Source organism: Anopheles coustani, chromosome 3, assembly GCF_943734705.1.
Source record: "Anopheles coustani chromosome 3, idAnoCousDA_361_x.2, whole genome shotgun sequence".
NCBI classification, from domain to species: domain Eukaryota; kingdom Metazoa; phylum Arthropoda; class Insecta; order Diptera; family Culicidae; genus Anopheles; species Anopheles coustani.
Genome location: NC_071288.1, coordinates 58,697,553 through 58,721,017, shown reverse-complemented (window position 1 = coordinate 58,721,017; position 23,465 = coordinate 58,697,553). Strand labels below are relative to the sequence as shown.

Here is a 23,465-nt window from a genome sequence, read left to right as displayed (position 1 = left end):
AAAAAAGTTGGTTTTCCCAACCACCCCCTTGCAGCCGAGAAAAAAGAAGCGTTATCAACGCCGAAAACAGAGCCGAACGTACTGCATTCACTGATCATTAGCGAGAAGCTCGAGCACAACAATCCATAATAGGTGTTTGAACGTAGATTTGCGGAAGTAAATTTGAACTTATCCGTACTCCCATCTTCCTGAATCATTTTTAACCGATAAAATACACCACATGTTTCTACGTCACCATTTATTGAGGCCGCGAAGGGTTGATGCTTCACACTTTCATCGTGATGTAAAATTGTACCATTGAATCTTAAACTCAGCTCAATAGAAAGGGAGCCTTGTCAACCCTTTACTTGTCAACAGTCGTTTGCAGATTTCTAGAAAGAGGCACTCTAGAAATGAAACTTTCGTCCAAATTTTTTCCAAACAAAAAGCAACTTTAAATGATCGGGAATTTTGACAACCTCAGTAATAGTTAGGAGAGGAGAAAATTAGTTAATTCAGATTATAATGAAAAACCGTTTGAATGTCATAAGCATTGATCATTATTCATTTTTTAAAGTTTGCAAAACAAAACCCAAACCACATCCAGTCGAAAAGCAGTCGAAGGTGTTGACAAATGACTGCTAAGAGGCTTATAATTTATGGCATAGTTTTTCTTCTGTGCTTGTTTGAAAGTGGTAATGGTTTTGGTGAATGCATTATTTCTACCTTTGACACAAGTTATACTTATTTGCGCAACATAAATATCGGCCTCAAAGTTATTGCTGTAAAAGCCATTAAATAGTTCCTGCTCTGGTGCACGGACGCATGGACTTACTCATCTTACTCTGCACTTTTGAATGCATCTCGTTCTTCACCAGTTGCGAACATCGCAATGAGTTAACCATAAATTGATAATACACATACACACGAATTTAAGGTTTGGACAACGAACTGTTAAATGGCGCTGAATAAAGCACCACGCAGGTTTTCCTTGGCAGTGTGCTGTTCATAAATCAGTTAACACTATCGCTAATTAATCACACTGTGGAAGCCATATTCGGTGCTTACGCGACGTAAGCCACCCGCGGTCCAAAATCACCATACCATCGAGTGGGGAGATTTGATATTAATGAGTATTACGTACAAGAAGGCGAAAAAAAAATATTTCACACATCTTACTGGGTATGAATAATGTGAACGAATAAAAACTGCGATCTAACGGATATGTTGTTGAAAGTTTGGGTTATAGTTGGTTCACTTAATAAATCACTTAAGATACACACAGAAGTTGATTGAACTTTTATGGTAAAAGTATTTCAAATGTTATCTGTACACGAAGCAATAATTCACTGATTAAAATCAACCCCAAACTGTATTAAATGTACGACATTTAATTGAACTAAGTGTAAGATGGATTGGAGGTTTATGTTATATTTTTGCATTTTTTTTTCTGTCCCCTACCAAACACCTTTTGTAAGGTGACGTTTACTTAACACCTCTATAAGCCATCGCTTAGGCTGCATTGGGTCATGATGCAGCAGCAACCTTTCATTTCAATCTCGATGCCCAAAGCTGTTATTTCGAGCCCTCTCGAACGTCAATCAACCGGGTCGCTTGCATCAACGCCGGAACTTGGATCACAATCAAATGTGATATTTTCTACCGTCTTTGCACCTTTTCTCAACGAAGCTTTCTCTCGTGTTCATACCCAACGGTGTTGCTGTCGTCTCGACGATCCCTGTTGGGAGAGCACCTTGAAGGGTCAATCGAGAACAAGCGATCAACCATAAGAAACAATATCAAGCAGCCCTGCAGTCCCATGCTTGATCGAGTGTGCGGTTGGCCGGGGGAACGCGCAAAAAGAAAGCACTTTTCTCTCTGTGATACGACTACGCCACACGACCACGAGAGCTGTCCACGCAGAAATTGAAGCGACGATTTGTTCCAGTTATAAATGATGCACGAATCGGGAGACAACAACACGGAACGGCGGCGGTAAACATTCCGGCCGCTATCACATTTGTCGTTGTCTTAGCTAATCGAAAACATAACCAACATCTTACGGCGGTATTCGTGTCGATTTTGTAACCCTCCGGTGTAAGGCACTCCCGCCCGGCACAAGCCGAGACGATTATGTTGGCATGTAAGAAAACGGAAAGCCGTTCATTCCCATCTTCATCACGCAAAACCCGCCCTAATGTACACTTCCTCCAATTTCGGAAGCTGGAAGGTGTTTTCCGCTTCACACGCAAACAATGTGCTAGCGAACGGGCCTTGCAGGTGGTACGTACTGCGTCGCCTCTGGGACACCAACAGTCATCGGGAAAAGACTGCAGTGTGTGTGTATGTGTGTGTCTCACTGTGCACATGACTGAGATAGTGGAAGTTACGAATAATGCAGGTTGTTTTATTTTTATGTGATAATGTGATACTTAGATAGCTAGATAGTAGCAACTACCATCATTATTTCACATTACTGTAAATTATGACGCACCTTCAGCCAAGGGTGGGGTGTAGTCGTTATGAGAATACTCTTCCAAGCAAAACTGTGAACTTGTTTATTTTTAAATCACGTATCATAAAAACCTATCAAATCGCTATATTTTTGCTTATAATAATATATTTTAAAATATAAACTTGTCGGGGGTCCGCGACAGCCGAGCGGTAGACCCGGTGGAAAATCGGGCCATGAGCGCCGGGGCTCACCACCTCGACGGCGTGGGTTCGAATCCCAACCGAGACCGGACCCTCCCCTGTACGAGAGGACTGACTATCCACGTACAACAGGGAAACAAGTCTCGTAAGCCCTTAACGATGCGGCATGGTTTAAACATAAGCCGCACTTTAGGGGTAGTGTTAGTTTTTGGAACTGATAGAACAGAAAAATTTAGATTTCAAGATTAGCATGACATACCGGGAAAGACCTGGTAGATATTGCAAAGTGGAATATCCGACAGTGGAATATAGAAAATCATCAATGCGTTATTCGAGTTTATGAACCTCGCTCGATGCGGATAGGCTTAGTCAAATTATTAAGGAGTCAATAAAGTAGAAAAAAGCCATCCAACAAAATGCCCTCGTATGTATAGTCCCGAACTCTCGTGATAAGTTTTCTGAAAACAAATAAACCGAAGAAAACCAATTGTTACACAATATTACGGTATGGGACGTCGTACTGAAAAAATAGCGATAGCGCTGGTTAGAAAGTCGGCAAATGACCTCTCCGACGACGTGGGTTCAAATCCCAACAGAGACCGGACCCTCCCCTGTACGAGAGGAGTGACTATCCACGTACACATAGGGTAAAAAGTCTTGTAAGCCATTAACGGGGCAGACATGACCAAGAGGTCGTTACGCCAAGAAGAAGAGACAATTGTCTAGTTATTCAAGAAACCTCTCCCATAACCAACGACCGTCATTAGAAGTGCCATCAGTAATGGGAAACGCTCCAGTGCGCACAAAAGCTAACGAAAACTGGTAACTGTTTTGAAGCAAATCGAATTGTTGTTTGCAACGGATATAATATTTTACATTTGGATATTTTTATTTTTTTTATTAATTCTTAACATATTAAAAATAAAACAATAAAAAACATGTGTGTTGTTAAAAAAAATACTGAGAAGCTAGTAGAAACAAACACAAGATAAATCCATCAATTTCACGGCAAAAAATACTACAAGGTGACACATTTCTCACAATGGCCCGTTTGGCATACATTTATTAGCAAACCTTCACCACCGGAAGTAGTTGTCAATCACGGAGCATTGTCGTGCGGAGCCGCACCATTGCGTTTCAATCAACGGTGGACATTCGCGACCGCTGGCGCGTTGGGTTTGCAGGACGCTTCGGGACCGATTCCGTTTGCCTAGCCCACACGTTTTGCTGCAAGGACTCCACGGTGACCAAGCGGTGACGCGACAATCGGAACTGGTGTCACTGTCGTCTCGAACGGCGTTCAGTCCTTGGACCGCCTCGGCGTTTGCCTCCGCTCGGTGCGTCTCTTGACTGAGCCGTTTGAGTAGTTTCGTGCGCTGTTTGTGCTTCAGTTTCTTCACCTTCTTGTGCACATTGTTGCGGTTGGCATATTCTTTAATCTGTGGAAAGCAAGAAAGAGCAACGGACAGCCGAAGCAGGAAATGGAATCCGTCAGACTAACATATCGTGGGTGGGTGGCACTCTTCAGCGGGTTTATACCGGTTCGGATCGCTTACCTTCGTGAACGTGACGTGCGCTATCGGTGGAAGATGTTTGATTTCCGGATAGAAAAAGCTGCTCGCAAAATGCAACGGATACCTGGCGGTGATGCGCTCGATAACACCTCGTGGATTCGTTGGCCACTTCGGTGAGGTGAACGTCAGTCCGCTGCTAGTGCCAGCGTCCAGAGGATGCAGCGGAACCGTCACCTTTTCCATCCAGCGGCCCCTGGAACACAACTGATGGCAAAGCGCAACGACGAATGTTAGATCTTTATTACAAACCATATCGCTCACCGATCGACTTACACTGAACGAATCTAATCCCACGAACCAATCGGGCGACGGTACGATCTTGGTCATGAACGAAACACTCGGGTGCGGTCCATCAACGAAGAACGTTGCCTCACTTTCACCTTTCCCCTTGCGGATCTTCGGCAGGCGAAACTCGTCGAACAGAACGTCCTGCTGTTGCGCCAAAGAGTCCTCCAACGAACCGACCTGACCCGTTTCCGCGAAGGTCGCCACCGACACCGACGCCGGCTGCTTCATTTCGAACAGCCGAAAGCTGTCGTTATGCGTTTGACCTAAGTCCAGACACGAAGGGAGAGCGGAGGGTGGCGATTGAGAGGAAGAGAAAAACCATTATAAAATATGTCAAATGCGTTTATTACCTTGCTCCGAAGAGTAACGCAACGGAGCGGTCGTCTAAACATAGCACGAGACAACAAAACCTATGAAAACATCCATAAACTCGCATGATTCATATGCACCCCTGGTGGATTCTTTCACACCATTGCTCGGTTCACTTTTAATGCGCCAAGAATGTTCCCAAGCACGCGACTTCAACACCACTTGTGCGGATAGCAGTTGGCACATTTTAAACCTGCCACAATGATAGGGCCCGATCTAACGGTATGCTAATTTATGCGATCGCAAAACACGATTAATCGCACGCCAAATGACATACTTTGCACTCATTACGGGGGCCGTTATGGGGCAGCTTTAGTCATCATTCTTCCTCCACTTCACGCCCAATGTGTGCTGCACTAAATTATTGTCCACCACCGCGGGACGTTTGCGGGAAAGATAAACAATTCCGTGTCGAGCGTGGCAGAAAGCATAATTCATCCATGTTCAAACATTTCCTTCCCTGGCCGGAGGAATAATATTTCTTCTGACGCACGGTGTACGATTTATCAGCTCGTTCGGTGCCTTTAAACGGTAGGATTACTCTTACTCTCGACCGAATATTGTTTATCGTTTGCATCAGGAAATTTTCTGTCTGTCCAAAGAGCCGCAGCTCTAATTAATTAGTTATTATGGTGCAAAATCAAGTCATCGCATGAATATCTATTCTTAGTTTCGCGAAATGCAAATGATCTCATTGAAGGATTTGCCGCATTTTGGGCACGATAGGAACAAAAAATTTGGCCAGGCTTTAGTTTGAACATATGTTTACATATGAACATATGTGTAAAACATAAAATATGTTTTACTTGAAAGAAAAGAGTTTTAAGATTTAGCTTTGACGAACTCTGAATCGATAGTTAATTGTTTACCGGGCATAATAAGTTTTTGGAAAGCGTCGTACACAACAATTTCCCTTCTTAAATAATTATCTGTAGTTTATAAAAATCCTCTTCAATAAGCAAAACATACCGAAAGTCATACTCCAATGTGGGGGCGGTCTGAATTCGGGATAATGTTTTGGAAACAGTTTCTTCGACCAGCTGGTCACCAGCTTGATGCGGTAGAAAACAAGCGCCTCCGACTGGCGACAACTTTCATCGGTGAAAACGGTTCCCTCGCTGGCAGCAGACACGGCCACGATCACGACGATCGCAAGCCGGAGGACCAGTTTGTAGTGCATGGTGTTCGCTAGTTCCCGGCCCGGCTAGGTGCATGCGACCGAAGGCAATTCCGATCAAATACCGGAATACGATTCCAGTGGTACGGCGGCCAGACGCAATCCGGATCCGCAATCCAAACGCCAACCGGTAGGTGTGTCGTGTATAACAAATGGACTTTACAGCAACGCAGACGCGGGACGGGCACGTGGAGCAAGTCGTGGGTCACGCCGAGCTTGAAAACCGATAGACTAGTTTTCACCTTTCTCGTACTCAAGAGCGCACAAGATGGATGTGCCTTCGGTTGGGCGGAATGATCGGCACCGATGGGGCAATCAATCACGTCCACTTGCCACTCGAAGCTTTAGGCGCTCTAGGGCGCTCCCTTTAGGCGACCCGCTAATGCTGGCGCCTAAGAAATTTGCTGACACCGTCCCCCGGACTCTCTTCTGGAGCACGAAAAAAAACCAACAACCTGACCGGTACGAACAAGTCTGCCGCACCAGAACCAGGCAAACCGGCCGCGGTCAAAACGAAACTATCTCCAACGTATCACCGACGTTCGACGCCTACCAACGCGCCTGCGATCGCGCACCGAATTCACCGATCGAGCCGTCCCGAGGTCCGCTGGTTCTATCCGACACGCACAAAATCCGCCGAAAGACTGATTCATCTGATCGCACCGGTCGAACGGTCCACACATTGCCGAGTATCCGAGACCGGCGCTGTGCGGAAATTTTCGTGCTGAAATCCTTTCCTTCTCGACACCCACACCCCAGCCCCCCTCCTACACAGTCCGATCACGCCGGGCACGATCTAGTCCCCTCATGTGCAGTGCTGCGGATTCGTTATTTATAAACCATCTGCAGAAGCTTTATTCTGTCTGTCGCACGAACTCGGGCGGACGGGTTCTCTTTCACGCGCCCCGATGAGACGGTTTGGGCGGTCAAGATGATTTGCCTATTCAATGGCGGGCCTTCCCACAACGCCCTCGGAAGACGTGATGGCGCGGCAAAATGTCTCGTCGGATCATCTTGAGCTCATCGCTTCCCCCTCTTCGATCTCCCGAAACCGACCGACCGGCTTGTTTCCCACAGCTTACACTTAGTCAACGGTTAGGTCTTTCCTACATCCTGACACCAACACAATGAAGGTGTTGTTGGCCATCCATTCTCCATCCTGCAATGGCCAGTGTGAGCAGCACCACGCAGTCTAATAAAGTTGGATAATATATGAACAAAGCTAAATTAAGTATAAATTGATAGGTTAAATAAAACCCCAAATGTTTGGCTTAATATTTGTTTTACTTGTGTTTTTTTTTGCGCTCAGGTAAACCAAAAGGAAATCCTTAATTATCACCTCTACTTCCCACACGAACTCAACAAGCTGCAGTTGAATTATCGCAATGACAACCATCACGTCATTTTCGGTCCAACCACTGCAGTGACTAACGCCCAAACATTCCCCCCTTATCCACCAATATCTTGTCTCCTAGTCACCAAAATGTTGGCCTGTAGTATCGACACAACACACTACACTCCGCGAGCAAATGGCCCACTGTCCAAAAGTGAATGCAAATTATCGTGGAACCCTGCTCACACCTTCTGGGCGTGTGACAACATATCAACTAAAGCGCAAGCCGGGTCCGTGCCGAAACCGCCAGATAGATTACGCGCTCAAGATTTGTTTCTTTTATACGATGCGGTGGACAACTTTATGAGCATGATCACGATCGTCCACGAGCGGAACCTCAACATCATGATGGGGCAGGGTAGGAGACGTATAAACCCCCCAATGGACTGACCGCACGACCAAAATCGGGCGGTTTGTGGTCACATCCAACCCTCTGCGGAACCAATAAATTGATTGTACCAATAAATATATCGTTTCCAAACACAGGATCCCCTGGTGATTAGCGTGGTGAGTGAGTGCGGTTCACCGGGATAATGTTTTGCTCATTAGCATGTAAATAGTGACGATTAAGTGTCCACACAGTCAACACATTCGGCAAGGTAACAATTAAGACACCCCCTTCGTGGGATTAAATTTCTCACTATTTCTAGTCCTTCGGTATGAGGAACCAATTGAAAATGCAAGTATTATTATAAAACTACGCTTTATTACATACAGGACGAAAGGCCGTAAGGAAGCACTGATAAGCAAATGGTTAAACTAAATGAAGACCTCAAGCAAGAATCAAATTATCAATACAAGGTGGCAATTTGAAACAAAAAGCAAACACGCATCCCATTACGTTTGGTTATAAATTGAGTTTGGGGGATGGTCGTAAAACTAAGCGCCCCCCGTTGAAGCGTTCTTCTCCCAGGGTGGCTTCCTGGCTGGCGACGCCACAAATCTGCTGTCATGTTTATCCTTAATGTTCACTTAAAATGGCCCGAAACGTAAAAAATCGACGATATCGTAATCCTCAGTATAAAAAAGGGCATTAGGCTACTTCAATAAGTCATTCGAAGATCACGAACGGCCGCTATACCGGCATTGCCATGAGGTTTACAAATATGGGCCATCGTTATGTGTGGCCAGGTGTTACAAAGATGGTGTGACACTGAGTGAAGGTTTTGAAAGATGATATTCGCAGAATAGTAAAGAAAATTATTTCCGCTTACGAAATTTATGGATTAAGAAACAAAACACTTTTAACTAAGTACAAAACACTTTTCTGTTTCTTCTTAAACATGAAACCATGGGGCCTGAGAATCGCTGTGAAACACGGCAAGCTTAACATATAAAATTGACAATAAAAATAAAATTGACATTGTGGGTCTTAGAAAAGTGCCAAGTGCAGTTCTTGAAATAAAATTGCTAGACTACAGGTCAAAACAAAACCGACACAATAAATTCCCCGTCTATGATTGTAGTGTGGTTTTTGCATTATAGTACCACAAACAAACATATCAACCATCTCGTGATCATGTTGTCCGCAACGAACACATTTTGTTAGTTAAAGATTCGCAAAACACTCTTAGCAACAAGAAGGAGGTCTGGGATCATGTTCTCTTTGAGGATTTGCATAATTGGAATAAAATCGTGACAACCATACATGGTAAGCTTGAAGAAGGTAGACATGACACCAAACATGCCTTACTGAGAAATCACGAAGTTTTCTCAAAGATTATGAAGCTTTAATCTTCCGCTAACTAGAAGTTCCGACATTGATGTAATTAACTAGTTAATATATTTATAGTGTTTTAACTACATTTGTATATTAACTGAACGCTTCAGCTTCAGCCTGTAGTCATACATTTTACTCAGCAACGTTTGCATTAAAAAAATTGAACCAAAGGATATCGGTTAACCAAAGGATATCGGAGCAACCTTCTAGTCCAAAGAACTAAATGATTAAGCTATTTTTCATCACTTCGGCTTTTGATACATTTAAGATACATTTTGCACCCGCAGGACGGCCCGTGGCCGGACCCAAGTTCTAGATGAATTTTTAACGTTTCTCCGTAAGTTTAGCAAAAAATTGCTAGCGTTTGTCGTTTTTACATGAAAATCGTTAAAATTTATCCTTTTTTTAATGCAAACGCTAGGAAGTTACTTTAAAAAATCTCGTAACATTTCTGTAAACTTGAATAACCGGCTTGGTCATGCCTGCCCTTTAAAGGGCTTACTTGACCTATGTGTGTACATGGATAGTCCGTCCTCGTACATGTACGGTCAGTCGTAGGGGATTGGAACCCACGCCGATAAGGTGGTGGAGACCCCCCGCGCTCATGGGCCGATTTTCTAATCGTCAACTCCCGAAACTATGTTTTATATTAAACATAAGTGGCATGTGATATGGCTTAAAACAGCAATATCTATTCAGCTGTTTGACGGAACAATTGAAACTTTCTGTTCACATAAGAAACAAAACAAAAATCGTCTACAATACAATAGCATTTTCTTTCTACATACTTTCTGTTCAAACTTGAACGTCTCAAATAATATTTTATCTGAACTTATATTTCACACATTCAAATCGCGAGCTTGGCAGCCCTCTGATATGCGAGCGGTGTACCACTCTATATCTTCAGAAGGCCACCAAAACTTTCCCCAGAGGTAGATAATGTGCAGCTAGTGGATCTTATACAAAACGTGTTCACATTACGTACCTATTTTTAACGTTACTGCAGATTACATTAGTCTGCATCATCATCGTCGTCGTCACTGGAATACGATAAAGAAATGAATAAGTAAGATCAATACAGTTAACCATTAGGGTTCTTTACCTTATGCACGTTTTTGTTCTACGTATAGCACGACGCCGCCTCTGTTCATTATCTTCTGATTGGCTCTTGGAATTCCACCTCTCTGGAGAAGATGGCGCTTGCGATCCTTCGGAACTACTGTCGGATACTTCATCGTCCTGCCCAGCAATCTTAAATTTCTTTTGTTTCACTACCCGTTTGTAGGCATTTCTCCGTATAGAATATCGCTTGGTACCAATTGAATATTGGTCTTCTTTTTCGTTCGTTACACTCTTTTCGGCCTCGTAGGAACCTTCTTGAGCGCTGCTTGTGCCCATAACACCCATAAGATGGTCGACATCTTTGCGTAGGCTTTCCATTAACGTTGATTGTGGAATTTTGTCACCAACTATACCGTGAGAGGAAGATGCTTCGCAATCTGAACATTTTTTGTTGCAAAAATAAGAAAGAAAAAACACGAAGTAAAAATCCGATTTATATCCAGCACCTCCCACTACTCGCTAATATATGATAAATATATGGTAAAGTTTAATCTAAGAGTTTTGTCGCACATTATTATGCATTGGATAAATATCTACAATTCAAAACATTCAAACAATTTGCATAAATATATATAACTACGGGGCAAGTTCAAAGTTGCTGCTTTACCTAATCTTTGTTCTCGACTATGGACTTGCATTATACGACTTAAGAATGTCGGAGAGGAAAGATTTTTTGTTATTTGCATGTTTTCATAGAATGTAATTTACCTTAAAATCCACATAAACATGATTTCAGAGCTGTATGATGAGACTTTATGTCGCGTATGTCGATAACCGAGTAATTTATTTATTTATTTTTATATATATTTGGACGGCCGTATTGTAAGAGTAATTTATTTTATGATGGACAAATTTATCTGAATTTCTTTCTACTTTTGAATGTAATTCATTACAAAAACGTGAAAACCAATTTGAGTAATGGGACGCATTGCTATTTGTAAAATATATGTATAACTAGCTGATTAACCCGATTTCATCCGGGTAGAAATCAATTTCAAACTGAAGAATGTTTGCATTCAGTTTCAGTTTTCAGTTTAACAATCTTAAATTGAGCTATGTGCTGAAAATTTTAGTATTACCTTTATTCGACGAAACCATGTAAATATACATTTTGTATTTTGTATGGTTCCAGCTTAGTGCAAGCATTTAAAATTAATCTATTAAAGCAAGTATGAAAAAACTGTGCCTAAACCACAGTTGGAGCAGGACAACAGATAATCGACAATTATTTAAGAGCAATTCTACGATTGTTGGAAAAGTTTGCTTCGATTACAATTTCTTGTAACTTTATTTTACTGAAAAAAACCGTGCTACGCGGCGTTACAAAATTTAAACTGTCTCTTGTCGCTTTTCCAACAGAATAGGACGCGATGTATTCTTGCGATCCCCTTTTATCGCTTTTCTTCCGCTCCTTCTGTTGGACTCATTTCGCGCGATCCTATCCGTCTAATTTCGAATTCGAATTTCGTCCCCCGACTATCACTTTGCTATCTATCGCGATCATGTTAGTAAACAAAGTTTACAACGATCAACCCGCGATATTTACGGTATCAAATAGTGTCTTTTTTTAAATCCGTCGCATCGGTACTAAGGTGGATGTCATCATAAATTTTTAGATATTTTCAGGTGATAGAAAGTTATAGGCAGGAAGGAAGCATAAGAATGTTGGACGTTTCATACTTGAAAAATTGGCTTTCTTATAATTATGTTTGATTGAATTGATTAGACCGATTTTGTGTGATTGAGAATATTTGCTACGTAGGAGAGATGAGATTGAGCACACAAACTGTGACCATTCGATTTAGTGACCCCCAATTGTTCGAAAATGATACCCATACTGAATTGTAACCATTGTTGAGCCAGGGGGATGATAATCCCCCTTACCCCTTCCGCCAAAATGAATGAAATATTATCACAATATGGCTACATGTTAAAATAGTATGTGTACCAAATGTTGTAAAAATCCATTCCATAATTGTTGAATTATTATAATTTTTCACCTTTTTAAGGCATAGGTATTCTGAAGGAGGAAAGGGAAGGAGGGCATTCGATAGAAAAAGAAATTAGCTACACTCCAGCCAAGTTTGGTACAGATAGACTTAGTAGATATTGCGCTGCATCACGTACGTGTGATAAGAATTAACGTTTTTCGTTTTGAGCATTGCTATTTTTTTCCTGAAGAGGAGGAGGGTAAAAGGAGTCTGGGCCAAGATTGAACATTATGAGTAACGCCATTCGATTTAGAGACCACAAATACCACGAAATTGATACCCATACTGCATTTTTACCATTTTTGAGTTATGTGGTAGTGGGAGAGTCCCCCTTTCCCCTTCCCCTAGATGGATGAAATTTTAAACCATGATTTGTCCCTATGTAAGCAGTATTTGTACCAATTTTTGGGAAAATTCGTTCAATAATTGTTGATCTATAATTGATTTTCATTAATTTTAGAGCGTAGGTGTTCGGGAGGGGTAGGGAGGTTTGGGGATATCAACAAACGAAGTTCAGATCATTCAACCATGGAAAATTAGCTACCTTTCTGCCAAGTTTGGTACAAATCGGCCCGGTAGATTTTGCGTGATGCGAGTGCATACATATATATATATACAGACAACGGTGACTTTTATATATTAGAAGAAGAGAAGAAGATTACGTATTCGTGTACACGGCTGGAACTTAAGTTTATACGCAACGTTTACGGGGATGATATACTGCTTCATCTGCATGCGCGGACGCGTTCAACATCGAATGAATGTTAGATTTCTCTTATCCATGGTCAGCATCAATCTAGCCAAATATTAAACAACGATGAATGATGTTTAAGCTAATACAGCTGAATGATTAGAATGGTGACAAGTTGGCAACACATACGTTATCGCGCCATCAATAAAAATATCCCTGCTCCATTGTTTTAACCACATTTCCCTTTCGTTTACAATAAAGTGCACCATACATTATTTCTGAACGCATACATTTTGTACGGCTATATTTTCCACTTATTTGGTTTGCTTTAGCATTTTAAAATAACTGATTTATTTTTAATACATAGCGAGAATCTGTTTCAAATCCCCATTCAAATGCACATTATCCCAGTCGTTTTGTGTATTATCCAGATAATTATCGTAATCGTGCAGTTCCTTGGCCGCACCTCGTTGCAGCAAGCGGGAGACCGCATCGAAAGTGACACGATCATTATCCACCAAGCATTTGGCCTTGGTCCAACGATTGTCCCGGTGTTGCCATGTCAGCAAAGCTGGATAGCGCATATTGATTGAAATGGAGCGGTTATCAATCAAGGCAACGCATGCATCCGGACAATTTTCAGCTATTTTATCAGCAATGCGTAGCCCTGGTGCTCTCTCTAACCGGTTTTCGTAGAAGTTTTCGCAACCAACGTAATACCCAACAATCTGACGTCCTTTGCGAGAGGCCTTGGCTTCAACCTTTAAAAAGATGTATTGCCACAAATGTATTAAATAAACCCCATGGGATGTGTTAAACGAATATATTCACCTGAACCAGTGCTACCTCTGCCATAGGGGACACTTGTAGACACTGATGGAAAAGAGGTACTGCATCTACAATGACGCTTGGCTTTCCAGCCTCTGCTAGCAGTAGACCGTTAACAGCTAAATGCGGATATTTGGCCGCATGTAGCATGATTTTACAATATGCACGAGCATCGAACAGAATTTCCGACATGGTTAAAATATTGAAAACAAAGTGCAAACCTTGTCCAATTGTCACGAATGTTTTTGATCTTTCTGTGCTAGAGTTGAAAATGTTAAACAGTACCCACCAAGTTCATACGATCGCAGATATATGAACGATAAGTCCGGATCTAGAAGAACTTCAACGTCAAGAAACAACGTCGATTGGAAATCGATTGCTATAGATCAACGGCGAAATTATTTTTTTTATCAGCTGATTTAGAATTGATTGAAATATTCACGATAGTACGTCATGACAATCACTATTTTACCCAACTTAACTAGTCCGTTCTTTTCCAACGAAACGCTGAACCAGGATAGGTCCGTAATCACGTCCCACCACTGGTCAAATTTCATTTGACAGTTATAACTACATAGAACTATCCCAGTGAAAAAGAGATATACAAGAGTTACAAACCCGCTTATGCACAATGGTATATTCTGGGTCACATTGGAATAATAAATTAAGAATATACAAAATATTTCACGCTGATTTGGAAACTTTGCCATTCTATTAGGCTATTAAAAAGCAAAAAATAATTCAAACTAAGCTGGATAAAATTGAAAATACATTAATTATAAAAAACAATTATGACCAATCATTTTAGACATACTTAGTATTATCACAAATTTATAAAAACAAGATAATTAACAATAAACGCTAACTGATGGCATTGATTTTATGTTATTAACTAAAAATAGTAAACAATAGGTTTACGTAAAGCGTCAAGCTTATTTACGTAACATTTGGAAATGAATTTTTGGAAGTAAAAAGCGAGAATTTAAAATACAAACAATTAATCTTAGAAACTTAACGAAGTTTTATAGACTTGTATTTGCATATTGCAAAATTTCTAAACTACGCCCACGATAGTATGTATTGGTTCAGTTGCGGACTTTAAACCCATTCAAAGTCAAATGTTCGCGATGCATAATTAATAGCGCAATGCACGTGAAAAAAATCCCCTGGGGATTTAAATACATTCTCTCTGGCTCTAACAACCCATATAGAGGCGAGGCTCGCTACATTGAGTCACAGACATCAACACAGCCCCAGCAACGGGGATTATAAAAACAAGCGATACCATGGTTGATGACCTAGTCGCATATGTCTGCTTCAGAGTACAAAATGAAGTTAAGTTTGTGTCTTGTTCCGTTATTGTTTTTCATTACCGTTCAGGCCAAATCCAACGCTCGCCCCACTGTTCATACAGCTTTAGGTGCAATCGAAGGCACTGTTCTTCAATCCCGGTTGGGCAAGACATTCTTGGCCTTTCGCGCCTTTCGATTCCGTGCACCTGTGCCGCTGACAGAACCCTGGAACAGCACATATGATGCTACCGAAGATGGTCCAATGTGTCCGCAACCGTATATCAATTCAACCTACAAAATGTCAGAAGATTGCCTACGGCTAAACGTGTACACATCGGTGATTCCCAATGAACTGACACGAATTATACCACGAGAAGTCCTGGTCTACTTGCATCCCGGAGGATTTTACGTGCTTTCCGGTCAGTCAAACACTTTTGCCGGCCCACATGCAATCATGGATCACCCAATAGTATTTGTGACGATCAATTATCGCCTAGGATCGCTCGGATTCATGAGCACTGGGACTTCCGACTGTCCTGGAAATGCGGGTTTGAAGGATCAAGTGATGGCCCTAAGGTGGATCAAGGAAAACATTGCCAACTTTGGTGGTAAACCGGACTCGGTCACACTGATGGGATACAGTGCTGGGGCCATGAGCACAGCGTTACATTTGATCTCACCAATGTCCCAAGGATTATTTCATCGTGCTATCGTCATGAGCGCGGCACCAACGGCCCAATGGGAAGTACCGGAGCATCAGCTTGATCTGGCCCATAAACAAGCTATCCTGCTCGGATGTGACATCAACTCAATACCTAAAATGATCGATTGCCTTCGCCAAAAATCGGCTAACGATTTTGCTAACAGTTTGGAATCAATGTTTGTAGTTTCTTGGAACCCCGTACTCCTATGGAAGCCCATTGTAGAACCGGATTTCGGCCAGGAACGGTTTCTTGATCGAAATCCAACGGAAGCATTCCGAAACGGCGATTTTATGAGGGTTCCATTGATTGCCGGTATCACGAAAGATGAGTTTGCTCAGCCGGCTGTTACATTCCTGCGTAACGACACTTTACGCCGAGAACTGGATGAAAGCTTTGAAACTCTTGCACCCATACTGTTTCTTTTCGAGCGACACACACCTGAAAGTCGAACTAAAAGCCGTTTACTTCGTGAGCAATTTTTGGGTGATCGTCCGTTGACTTTGAACGGTTCCCTAGAGGGTTTGAATTTTGTACGTTGTAACTTTTGAATCGATTGAAAACTATTTGCTCTTTACGTTCTAATGTTTTTTTTTGCATATTAATGCCAGCTTTTTGCAGATGGGCTGATCGGGTTCGGTATGCACCGGTTCGTCGCGCTGGCGTCAAAATACACAACGGTATACCAATATAAATTTTCGTACGTTGGAAGATACAGCCACTTGTACTATCCCGAGCCGGATAAACCGTACGGAGCGGTTCACCACGATGATTTGCTCTATCTCCTAACCGGACCGTTTATTGCTCCAATGTTCAATGCTACAGACCCTGAAAACGAAACCGTCGTCAGGATGACCTCAATGTGGACAAGTTTTGCAATTCATGGGTAAGTCAGCGATCACAGGTGGGAAAAAGTAATAGTAGTACACAAAAATCCCTGTTCTATTCCATAGCAATCCAAACCGTGCAAATCTACCAGGATTGAACTGGGTACCTGTTACGTGCAAGAGCGATAACTATCTGGAAATTGGAGAACAGCTAGAAAACAAACAAGGACTGTTTACGGACCGATTTTCCTTCTGGGAGGAACTATTTCCCTTAAATTAGCAATAAACTTATAAGAATAATATTAATAAATCACATGATGCATACCGTCCAGGGCTTCCTTCATTTCATTGTATCCCATTTCGAGTATCTCGACTGCTTTGATGATTCCGTTGGTTCCTTGCATCGCTTGAAGTTCCTTTTCTAGATGCCGATAAGGTTTAAATGAGTCTTGGACGTTATAATCATATCGATTATAGAGAGTTTTGTGGAAAAAATAATCAAAACCACTCTCAAGTTCTTCTTGCACGAACTGAAACGCCTCGGCCTTGAACAGTTTCCACAGTATAGCTGCCATTTGTGGTACTTCACATCCATTGTACGGCACTTTTATAAACTCTTTCATTGCACGCCAATCGTCAAGTGTGATGCGGATTTTGCAGAACAAAAATATTGGTTGTTTGAAGTAGAGTGCATATAGGAGGTAAAATGCACCGATTCGCTCTAGTTGTATTTGACAGCATTTGAAAAACTGTTTCACTATGTAGAATATTTCACTGGTATAGTCCACGAGTTCGAACACCGTACTTCTTCCGCTGAAAGCGCAATGCACAAATGTGTTATCATTTCCCGGGTCGGGTTTTTTTATTTACCACATACGTACCAAAATATGTATTGGAAGTTTGTCCGTTTCCACTCTTGACAAAACGACTGGAAACTCGGAGAACCCAATTTAGCAAAATCCATCAAAAACTTGGAGCAATCTTCACGGAATCCATTGGATAATCGAGATACCATTTTTAATGCTGATGTTGCTTTTCCCGGTAAAACTTTGTTTGTTTTGATTCTGCGAGTAACCCGATGAAAAGTTCACAGCTACCTTCAGTGGCACAGTCCGACACGTCAAACATTGTTTAACTACAAATCGCAAAATAGAAGCGGGGCAATCCTAGCCGAAATAGGGTGATATTTTTAACTGAAGCATTATTTCTCCACAAAAATGCCGTACGCTAATCAACCTTCCGTAACTATCTCTGAATTGACTGATGAAAATGTTAAGTTCATCGTGGAAGATACCGAGCTCAGGTTAGTATCTATTTCTTCGATTGTAAAGAAGCAAACTATTAAAATGTTGGGTTATGTTGATTCTTTCAGTGTGGCAAACAGTTTACGGAGAGTGTTCATTGCAGAAACTCCTACGCTTGCGATCGATTGGGTGCAGTTGGAATCAAATACTACCGTTTTGGCGGATGAATTCCTCGCCCACCGCGTTGGTCTGATTCCATTGATTTCCGATGAAGTTGTCGATCGTATGCAGTACAGCCGAGATTGCCCTTGTTTGGATTTTTGTAACGAATGCAGTGTTGAGTTTACGCTTGACGTCAAGTGTAATGAGGAGCATACGCGGCATGTTACTACGGCTGATTTGAAATCCAGTGACCCTCGCGTTTTGCCGGTTACTTCAAGACACCGGGATGACGAAGATAACGAGTACGGTGAAGGAACGGATGAAATCCTCATTATTAAGCTACGCAAAGGACAGGAACTGAAATTAAAAGCATACGCGAAGAAAGGTTTCGGAAAAGAGCATGCCAAATGGAACCCTACGTGTGGCGTCAGTTTTGAGTACGATCCAGACAACGCTATGAGGCATACGCTGTTTCCAAAGCCAGATGAATGGCCAAAATCCGAGCATACGGAGTTGGATGACGATAAATGTAATCACCATCGACTCTACTCCGATAGAAGGGAAACACTATTTTAATTTGTTTCTTCTTTTAGATGAAGCTGACTATAATTGGGAACTGAAACCGAACAAATTTTTTTTCAACGTTGAATCATCTGGAGCACTGAAGCCGGAAAACATTGTACTAATGGGCGTGCAAGTGTTGAAAAACAAACTTTCGAACCTGCAAACGCAACTGAGTCATGAAACCGATGTATTGGCAATCTAATGTCTCTACCACATCCGTGAAACTGAACGTATTAATATAAAGAGACAAAAGCAACCTTTATAATGTATGTTCTTTCCTTCTATTCGAAACAAAAAGATTTGATTGCAAACCTTCCATTTAGTAATCATCACTATCGTCTTCTTCTTGTGACATTTGTTTTTGGAAAACCTCGGCATTTTGTAGAGTTGCCGTCTGGACGTTGTACCATTGTTGCTGTTCCGCAGCTGCTTGCTCTTCCCGTGCCCTAGCAAAAAGCTCCTGCTGCTGGCGAAGTAGTTCTTCCTCCGGAATGCCAAGATTTTCCAGTCGAGTGCTCTGACGGCGTCGCTTAGCGGCTACTTGTTTGCAGTCATTTAACACCGCTTCCGCCTCCTGTTTGTAATCTTTAAAGCCGAGACGGTCAAGGGCTTCCAGAACGTGTTCCGCGTTGATCGTTTTCTTGTTACGCTGGTTGCATACCTCATTCGCCTCTGAGCTGATCAAATGTATAAACTCAGTGCAACAATTCAGTATTAACTCTCGGCTTTCGTTTGCCACTCTGACTGATGGCACCTATTGGGGAAGAAGGAAAATTGTATAACGGGTAGAAAAATCGCATAGGAATTAAATTACCAACTCCTTGATGATTTTGTTTATGCTAGCACGCGGTAAAGTTAATTCATCATCTTCCTGATTGGGCGGGCACAGTTCGTCGTGTGGATCAGACATGCTTAAATGATCAACAAAACCCTGACCAGTATGGAATTGTAATTGTTTTGAAACACCTTTTACTTTCTCTTCGTCTTTTCCACAACGATACAAACTTAAAGGTAAACAAAGTAGCGTCTACATACACTGCTCAAGAGTTTTATTGGAACAGAAGTACGTTAGTACTGCTGCGTTTGGAGATTACTGGATGACAGTTCTTTAGCCAAAACAACTTCGATTAAGGAATATAAACAAAAATCATATCGACCAAAATGAGTGTAGTACAGGTTAACACATCTAGTTTATTTGTTTGACATATATGACGACATTTCGTTAAAAATCTAAAATTCTAAAATTATGTGATTTCCTTTTGGGTAAAAGAGTAAATGAGGCTCCGGCCTTCTTTTTTTCGGTCGTGGCTACACCTCTTGTGCGAAGATATATCTGGGTAAAAGGGTAAATGAGGCCACGGGCTAGATTCTCCTCTTCCTACTGGTTCACATTTAGCGCCTGAAGCTATGCAAAGCGCGACACATGTATTCGTTTCGAATTTTTGAACGCTAACGGTTCGCTTAAAAGACCATCACGGTTTAAACTAATCACGCAGTGGAGGTTCAATGCGGGTTAATATACTTTTACATGTAAAGTTACTAGTAAGTAAACTATACCACACATGATGGACAGCATGAAACAATGAGTTTAGCCGAAGAAATGATTTGGAAACGGCGGCGCGCTCGCAGCGAGCGAAGCGAGCGGACTGCGCTAGGTCTACCGAAAAAGAGAGTTTGTTATAGTTTTGTGAAATAATGTTCCTCAGGTGCCTCATACCGCACCCCTAGATTGATTGCGTAGCCGAAATTAACGGTAAACACTAGTGATGGGTTCTCGGAACCACACCCACCGTCCGGAACCGCTTCCGAGCATCTTTAAACCGGCTCCGATTTCAGCTTAGTAAAACCCACGATTCCGTCCGGAACCGTCCGGACGGCTCCGAATGACTCCGGCTCCGAATGACTCCGGCTCCGGTCGGTTCCGGCTGCCGACTAGCGGCTCCGGCTGCCGACTAGCGGCTCCGGACGGTTCCGGACGGCTCCGAACGGTTCCAAGCTCGGAGTATTGCACCTACCTTACGGAGCCACTTCCGATATTGGTGGAGTCATTCGGAAGCGGTTCCGATTTTTTGTGTAATTTACCCATCACTAGTACACACTACGGTTCAAACCCGGTTGACAAAAATTCAAATTTTTTGCAGCTGTCATGTAGTACCAGCAAGTTTTTCCATGGCAGATTGCTGGGACTCTTGCTGGAACTACATAGTACCAGCAACAATGTCAATTTCTGTCAACCGAGAATACTCGTAGGTTGAATTTAACGAATTAATGTATCACCAATTGCACACATTCAGTTTAAACGCCCACAAGAGGTGTAGCCACGATCGAAAACATGGCGGCCGGGGCCTCATTTACTCTTTCACCCCTTGTTGGTCATGCCTGCCCGTTAAGGGCTTACGAGACTTTTTTTACGCTATGCGTCAGTCCTCTATAATACAGGGGAAGGTCTGGTCTCGGTTGGGATTCGAACCCACGCCGTCGAAGTGGTGAACCCCGGTGCTCATGGGTCGATTTTCTAACCGGCTATTTTGCACTTTTTGCAACCTTTTGAGCTGTGTCCGATTGCCGAGGAACAATATTGATGGACAAAAATCAAAATGCGGCGAGATAATTGATTTGTAGAGGTGAACTTTCCCAAACAAAATTAGGTTGTTCCCCAGTCTACTTATCACACCACACTTCTTTGTCACCTTATCGATGACCCCATCAATATGTGCACTGAATGTAAGTCCGTCGTCAAGAATGACTCCTAAATATTAAACCTGTGAGACTCGGTCAATCGGTTCCGTGTTGATGGGAATGGAAAGCTGGCCGATCCACTCCCTCCTCGACATCACCATGTAGTGTGTTTTACTAATGTTTGATGCGAGTTTCATGTATTTCAACCAGCCATCCAGAGCCACCTAGTCTACATTTAAAACGGACTCAGCCTGTTTTACGTCCTTTCGCGATATAAATATTACTATGTTATCAGCAAAAAGATTTATCTCGCAGGAACGTAAGACCTGCTTCATGTCATGTATGTACATGATAAACAAAATTGGTCCAAGAACACTTCCTTGTGGAACCTCAAGGGTGTTTTCAATAGGATCTGAAACAGATTTTTTGAAAATTGTCCTCTGGGTTCTACCTGTCAGATAATCGCTGAACCAACTGAGTTCCTTCCCCTCAATACCGAATCGTTTAAGTGTTCTGAGCAACAAGCAACAATGATTTTTTGAAACGTTGCTGATTGTCTCAATTCACGTCGTTGCTTCGTTTATAATACTATACACTGCTACGAATCTACAATTACATTAAGAATGCTTGTCTCGAAAATACCCTTGCTCTTGTTCCATAGTTCATGGAACCACGTACGCATTAAATGTTTGCCATTCAAACGATAGCCAATACTAAAAGTTAAAAACCGTCCATCTAGTTGCTGCCCCTGCCAGTAGATCCTGCAAATAAATCGAGTGGCAAAAGATGCTCCGAAGGAGGTTAAGTAATAACAACACAAATTTATGCCATTTTACATTTGCAACTCTTCATCTGCTGCTACAAGTATAAACATGAAAAAATAACAAAACTCATCAAGCATTGTACCGTAACAACCTGCGTGGTGGGCTTGCTGCAGGATGCTTCGGGTAATGTCACCAGAAACCGATTCGTACGAGCGACCCGACGTAAGAGCGGAAACGGGGCCGAAATTGCGGCGCTAGCGAGATGAAGTGGCCACGGATAGTCATCGTTTGTTTATGATTCCGGATTAGAGCCATCAGCCCACAGGCTCGATGTTCGATACGTGGAAACGCCTGAACCCTGAGCCGGAGGCATTTGTGTGAAGGGTTTTCGGCTTATAAGTCTTTCTCAAGGTGTCTGTTGTTCATGCCATTAATCGAGTTCCGCGCGCTGCCTGCCCACAAGCCGCTAGCCCCCTGTCCTGTGTTCCCCGGCCCCCAAAATACACTATCCGGCTGTCACGACACGGAACACGAGCCCACACGACAAACAACGACGGTCCATGGGATATGAAGAGCATCGCGGCGTTCCAGGCAAGCGTTGATGAATTTATAATGAGCTTTTGATCAACGAATTGAGATACCAAAACCATTCGTCGTCCGCAATCGAAATCCGGCCGAACGGAAGGGGCACGGATGGAGGCCAAGGATGGAAAGGCAACCAAATCATAAAAAATGGATAGTGTAGAATTGGGTTGGTTGGGCAACACACGGGCTGGGTAGTGTGCGAGTGTTGGGCGCATGGATTTTAAAGTAGAAGAGGTAATAAAAAGGCTAAACTAATGCCACCGAAGAAATGGACCTAAGCCCCGGGGCTGGAAAGAAAACAAGAAGAACGTAGACAAAACGAACGAGACGGGCAGGAATTCGAACCTAATGAAAGATGTAAATCTATTAGGAACGAAACGACCGGCGAATGAAGCCCATGTGATGCGCTCCCTCTCCTACTGCCAGCCTAATGAATAATTCCGTCGCGCTAAAGATCCCCGCACCGGATAACCCGCTTTTCGGTTCGATGCCGATGCAAATGGTCGAGCATCATATCATCGGATCATGATCTTGATCACCGCAGCGGATCCGACGGGCTCCGGGCCCGGGAGTCTTGGTGGGTTTCGGGTGCTTGGGTCCAGGTTTGAGGAGCTGGTGGCATGAGGTGAGTGATGGCGATTTAACGTTTTAAAACAATTAACGAACATGGATCCTACGGAACCGGCTCGGATGGAGGAATGGGAGGCTTAGTGAGGGGCACACACAGCTCCTCGTCCCCACCATTTCCATCTGCCGCACTCTTGACCACTTCAATCTTTCGGTTCCGCGGCTCGACCTTTCGTTGGCAAACCTGATACGACACAATCTCCGCAACCGTGTCGAGGTGAATGTATAATGGT

General features: G+C 42.7%; 6 protein-coding genes across 6 annotated transcripts; 2 read left to right on the top strand and 4 right to left on the bottom strand.

The window, feature by feature from the left end:
- Positions 1 to 3,692: 3,692 nt before the first annotated feature.
- On the bottom strand, positions 3,693 to 6,045 carry LOC131259450 (spondin-2). Its single transcript, XM_058260950.1, has 4 exons — positions 5,835 to 6,045; positions 4,482 to 4,759; positions 4,191 to 4,412; positions 3,693 to 4,073 (listed from the first exon to the last, which is right to left on the bottom strand). Exons 1-4 carry the CDS (start codon positions 6,043 to 6,045, stop codon positions 3,711 to 3,713), a joined length of 1,074 nt encoding a protein of 357 aa, XP_058116933.1. The 3' UTR covers positions 3,693 to 3,710.
- A 3,936-nt stretch (positions 6,046 to 9,981) lies between these two features.
- On the bottom strand, positions 9,982 to 17,636 carry LOC131259451 (snRNA-activating protein complex subunit 1). The gene is made up of 4 exons (XM_058260951.1): positions 17,489 to 17,636; positions 16,933 to 17,420; positions 10,258 to 10,654; positions 9,982 to 10,195 (listed from the first exon to the last, which is right to left on the bottom strand). The coding sequence occupies exons 1-4, from the start codon at positions 17,620 to 17,622 to the stop codon at positions 10,168 to 10,170; spliced, it is 1,047 nt and encodes a 348-aa protein (XP_058116934.1). The 5' UTR covers positions 17,623 to 17,636; the 3' UTR covers positions 9,982 to 10,167.
- Positions 13,027 to 14,042, bottom strand: LOC131259460 (ER membrane protein complex subunit 8/9 homolog). The gene is made up of 2 exons (XM_058260960.1): positions 13,791 to 14,042; positions 13,027 to 13,720 (listed from the first exon to the last, which is right to left on the bottom strand). The coding sequence occupies exons 1-2, from the start codon at positions 13,977 to 13,979 to the stop codon at positions 13,316 to 13,318; spliced, it is 594 nt and encodes a 197-aa protein (XP_058116943.1). The 5' UTR covers positions 13,980 to 14,042; the 3' UTR covers positions 13,027 to 13,315.
- On the top strand, positions 15,096 to 16,925 carry LOC131259442 (juvenile hormone esterase). Its single transcript, XM_058260942.1, has 3 exons — positions 15,096 to 16,302; positions 16,402 to 16,666; positions 16,734 to 16,925. Exons 1-3 carry the CDS (start codon positions 15,096 to 15,098, stop codon positions 16,885 to 16,887), a joined length of 1,626 nt encoding a protein of 541 aa, XP_058116925.1. The 3' UTR covers positions 16,888 to 16,925.
- A 112-nt stretch (positions 17,637 to 17,748) lies between the features above and the next one.
- LOC131259456 (DNA-directed RNA polymerase II subunit RPB3) lies at positions 17,749 to 18,835 on the top strand. Its single transcript, XM_058260954.1, has 3 exons — positions 17,749 to 17,910; positions 17,980 to 18,542; positions 18,607 to 18,835. Exons 1-3 carry the CDS (start codon positions 17,825 to 17,827, stop codon positions 18,777 to 18,779), a joined length of 822 nt encoding a protein of 273 aa, XP_058116937.1. The 5' UTR covers positions 17,749 to 17,824; the 3' UTR covers positions 18,780 to 18,835.
- Positions 18,836 to 18,848: 13 nt separating this feature from the next.
- On the bottom strand, positions 18,849 to 19,640 carry LOC131259461 (protein Dr1). The gene is made up of 2 exons (XM_058260961.1): positions 19,392 to 19,640; positions 18,849 to 19,331 (listed from the first exon to the last, which is right to left on the bottom strand). Exons 1-2 carry the CDS (start codon positions 19,485 to 19,487, stop codon positions 18,897 to 18,899), a joined length of 531 nt encoding a protein of 176 aa, XP_058116944.1. The 5' UTR covers positions 19,488 to 19,640; the 3' UTR covers positions 18,849 to 18,896.
- Positions 19,641 to 23,465: the final 3,825 nt, after the last annotated feature.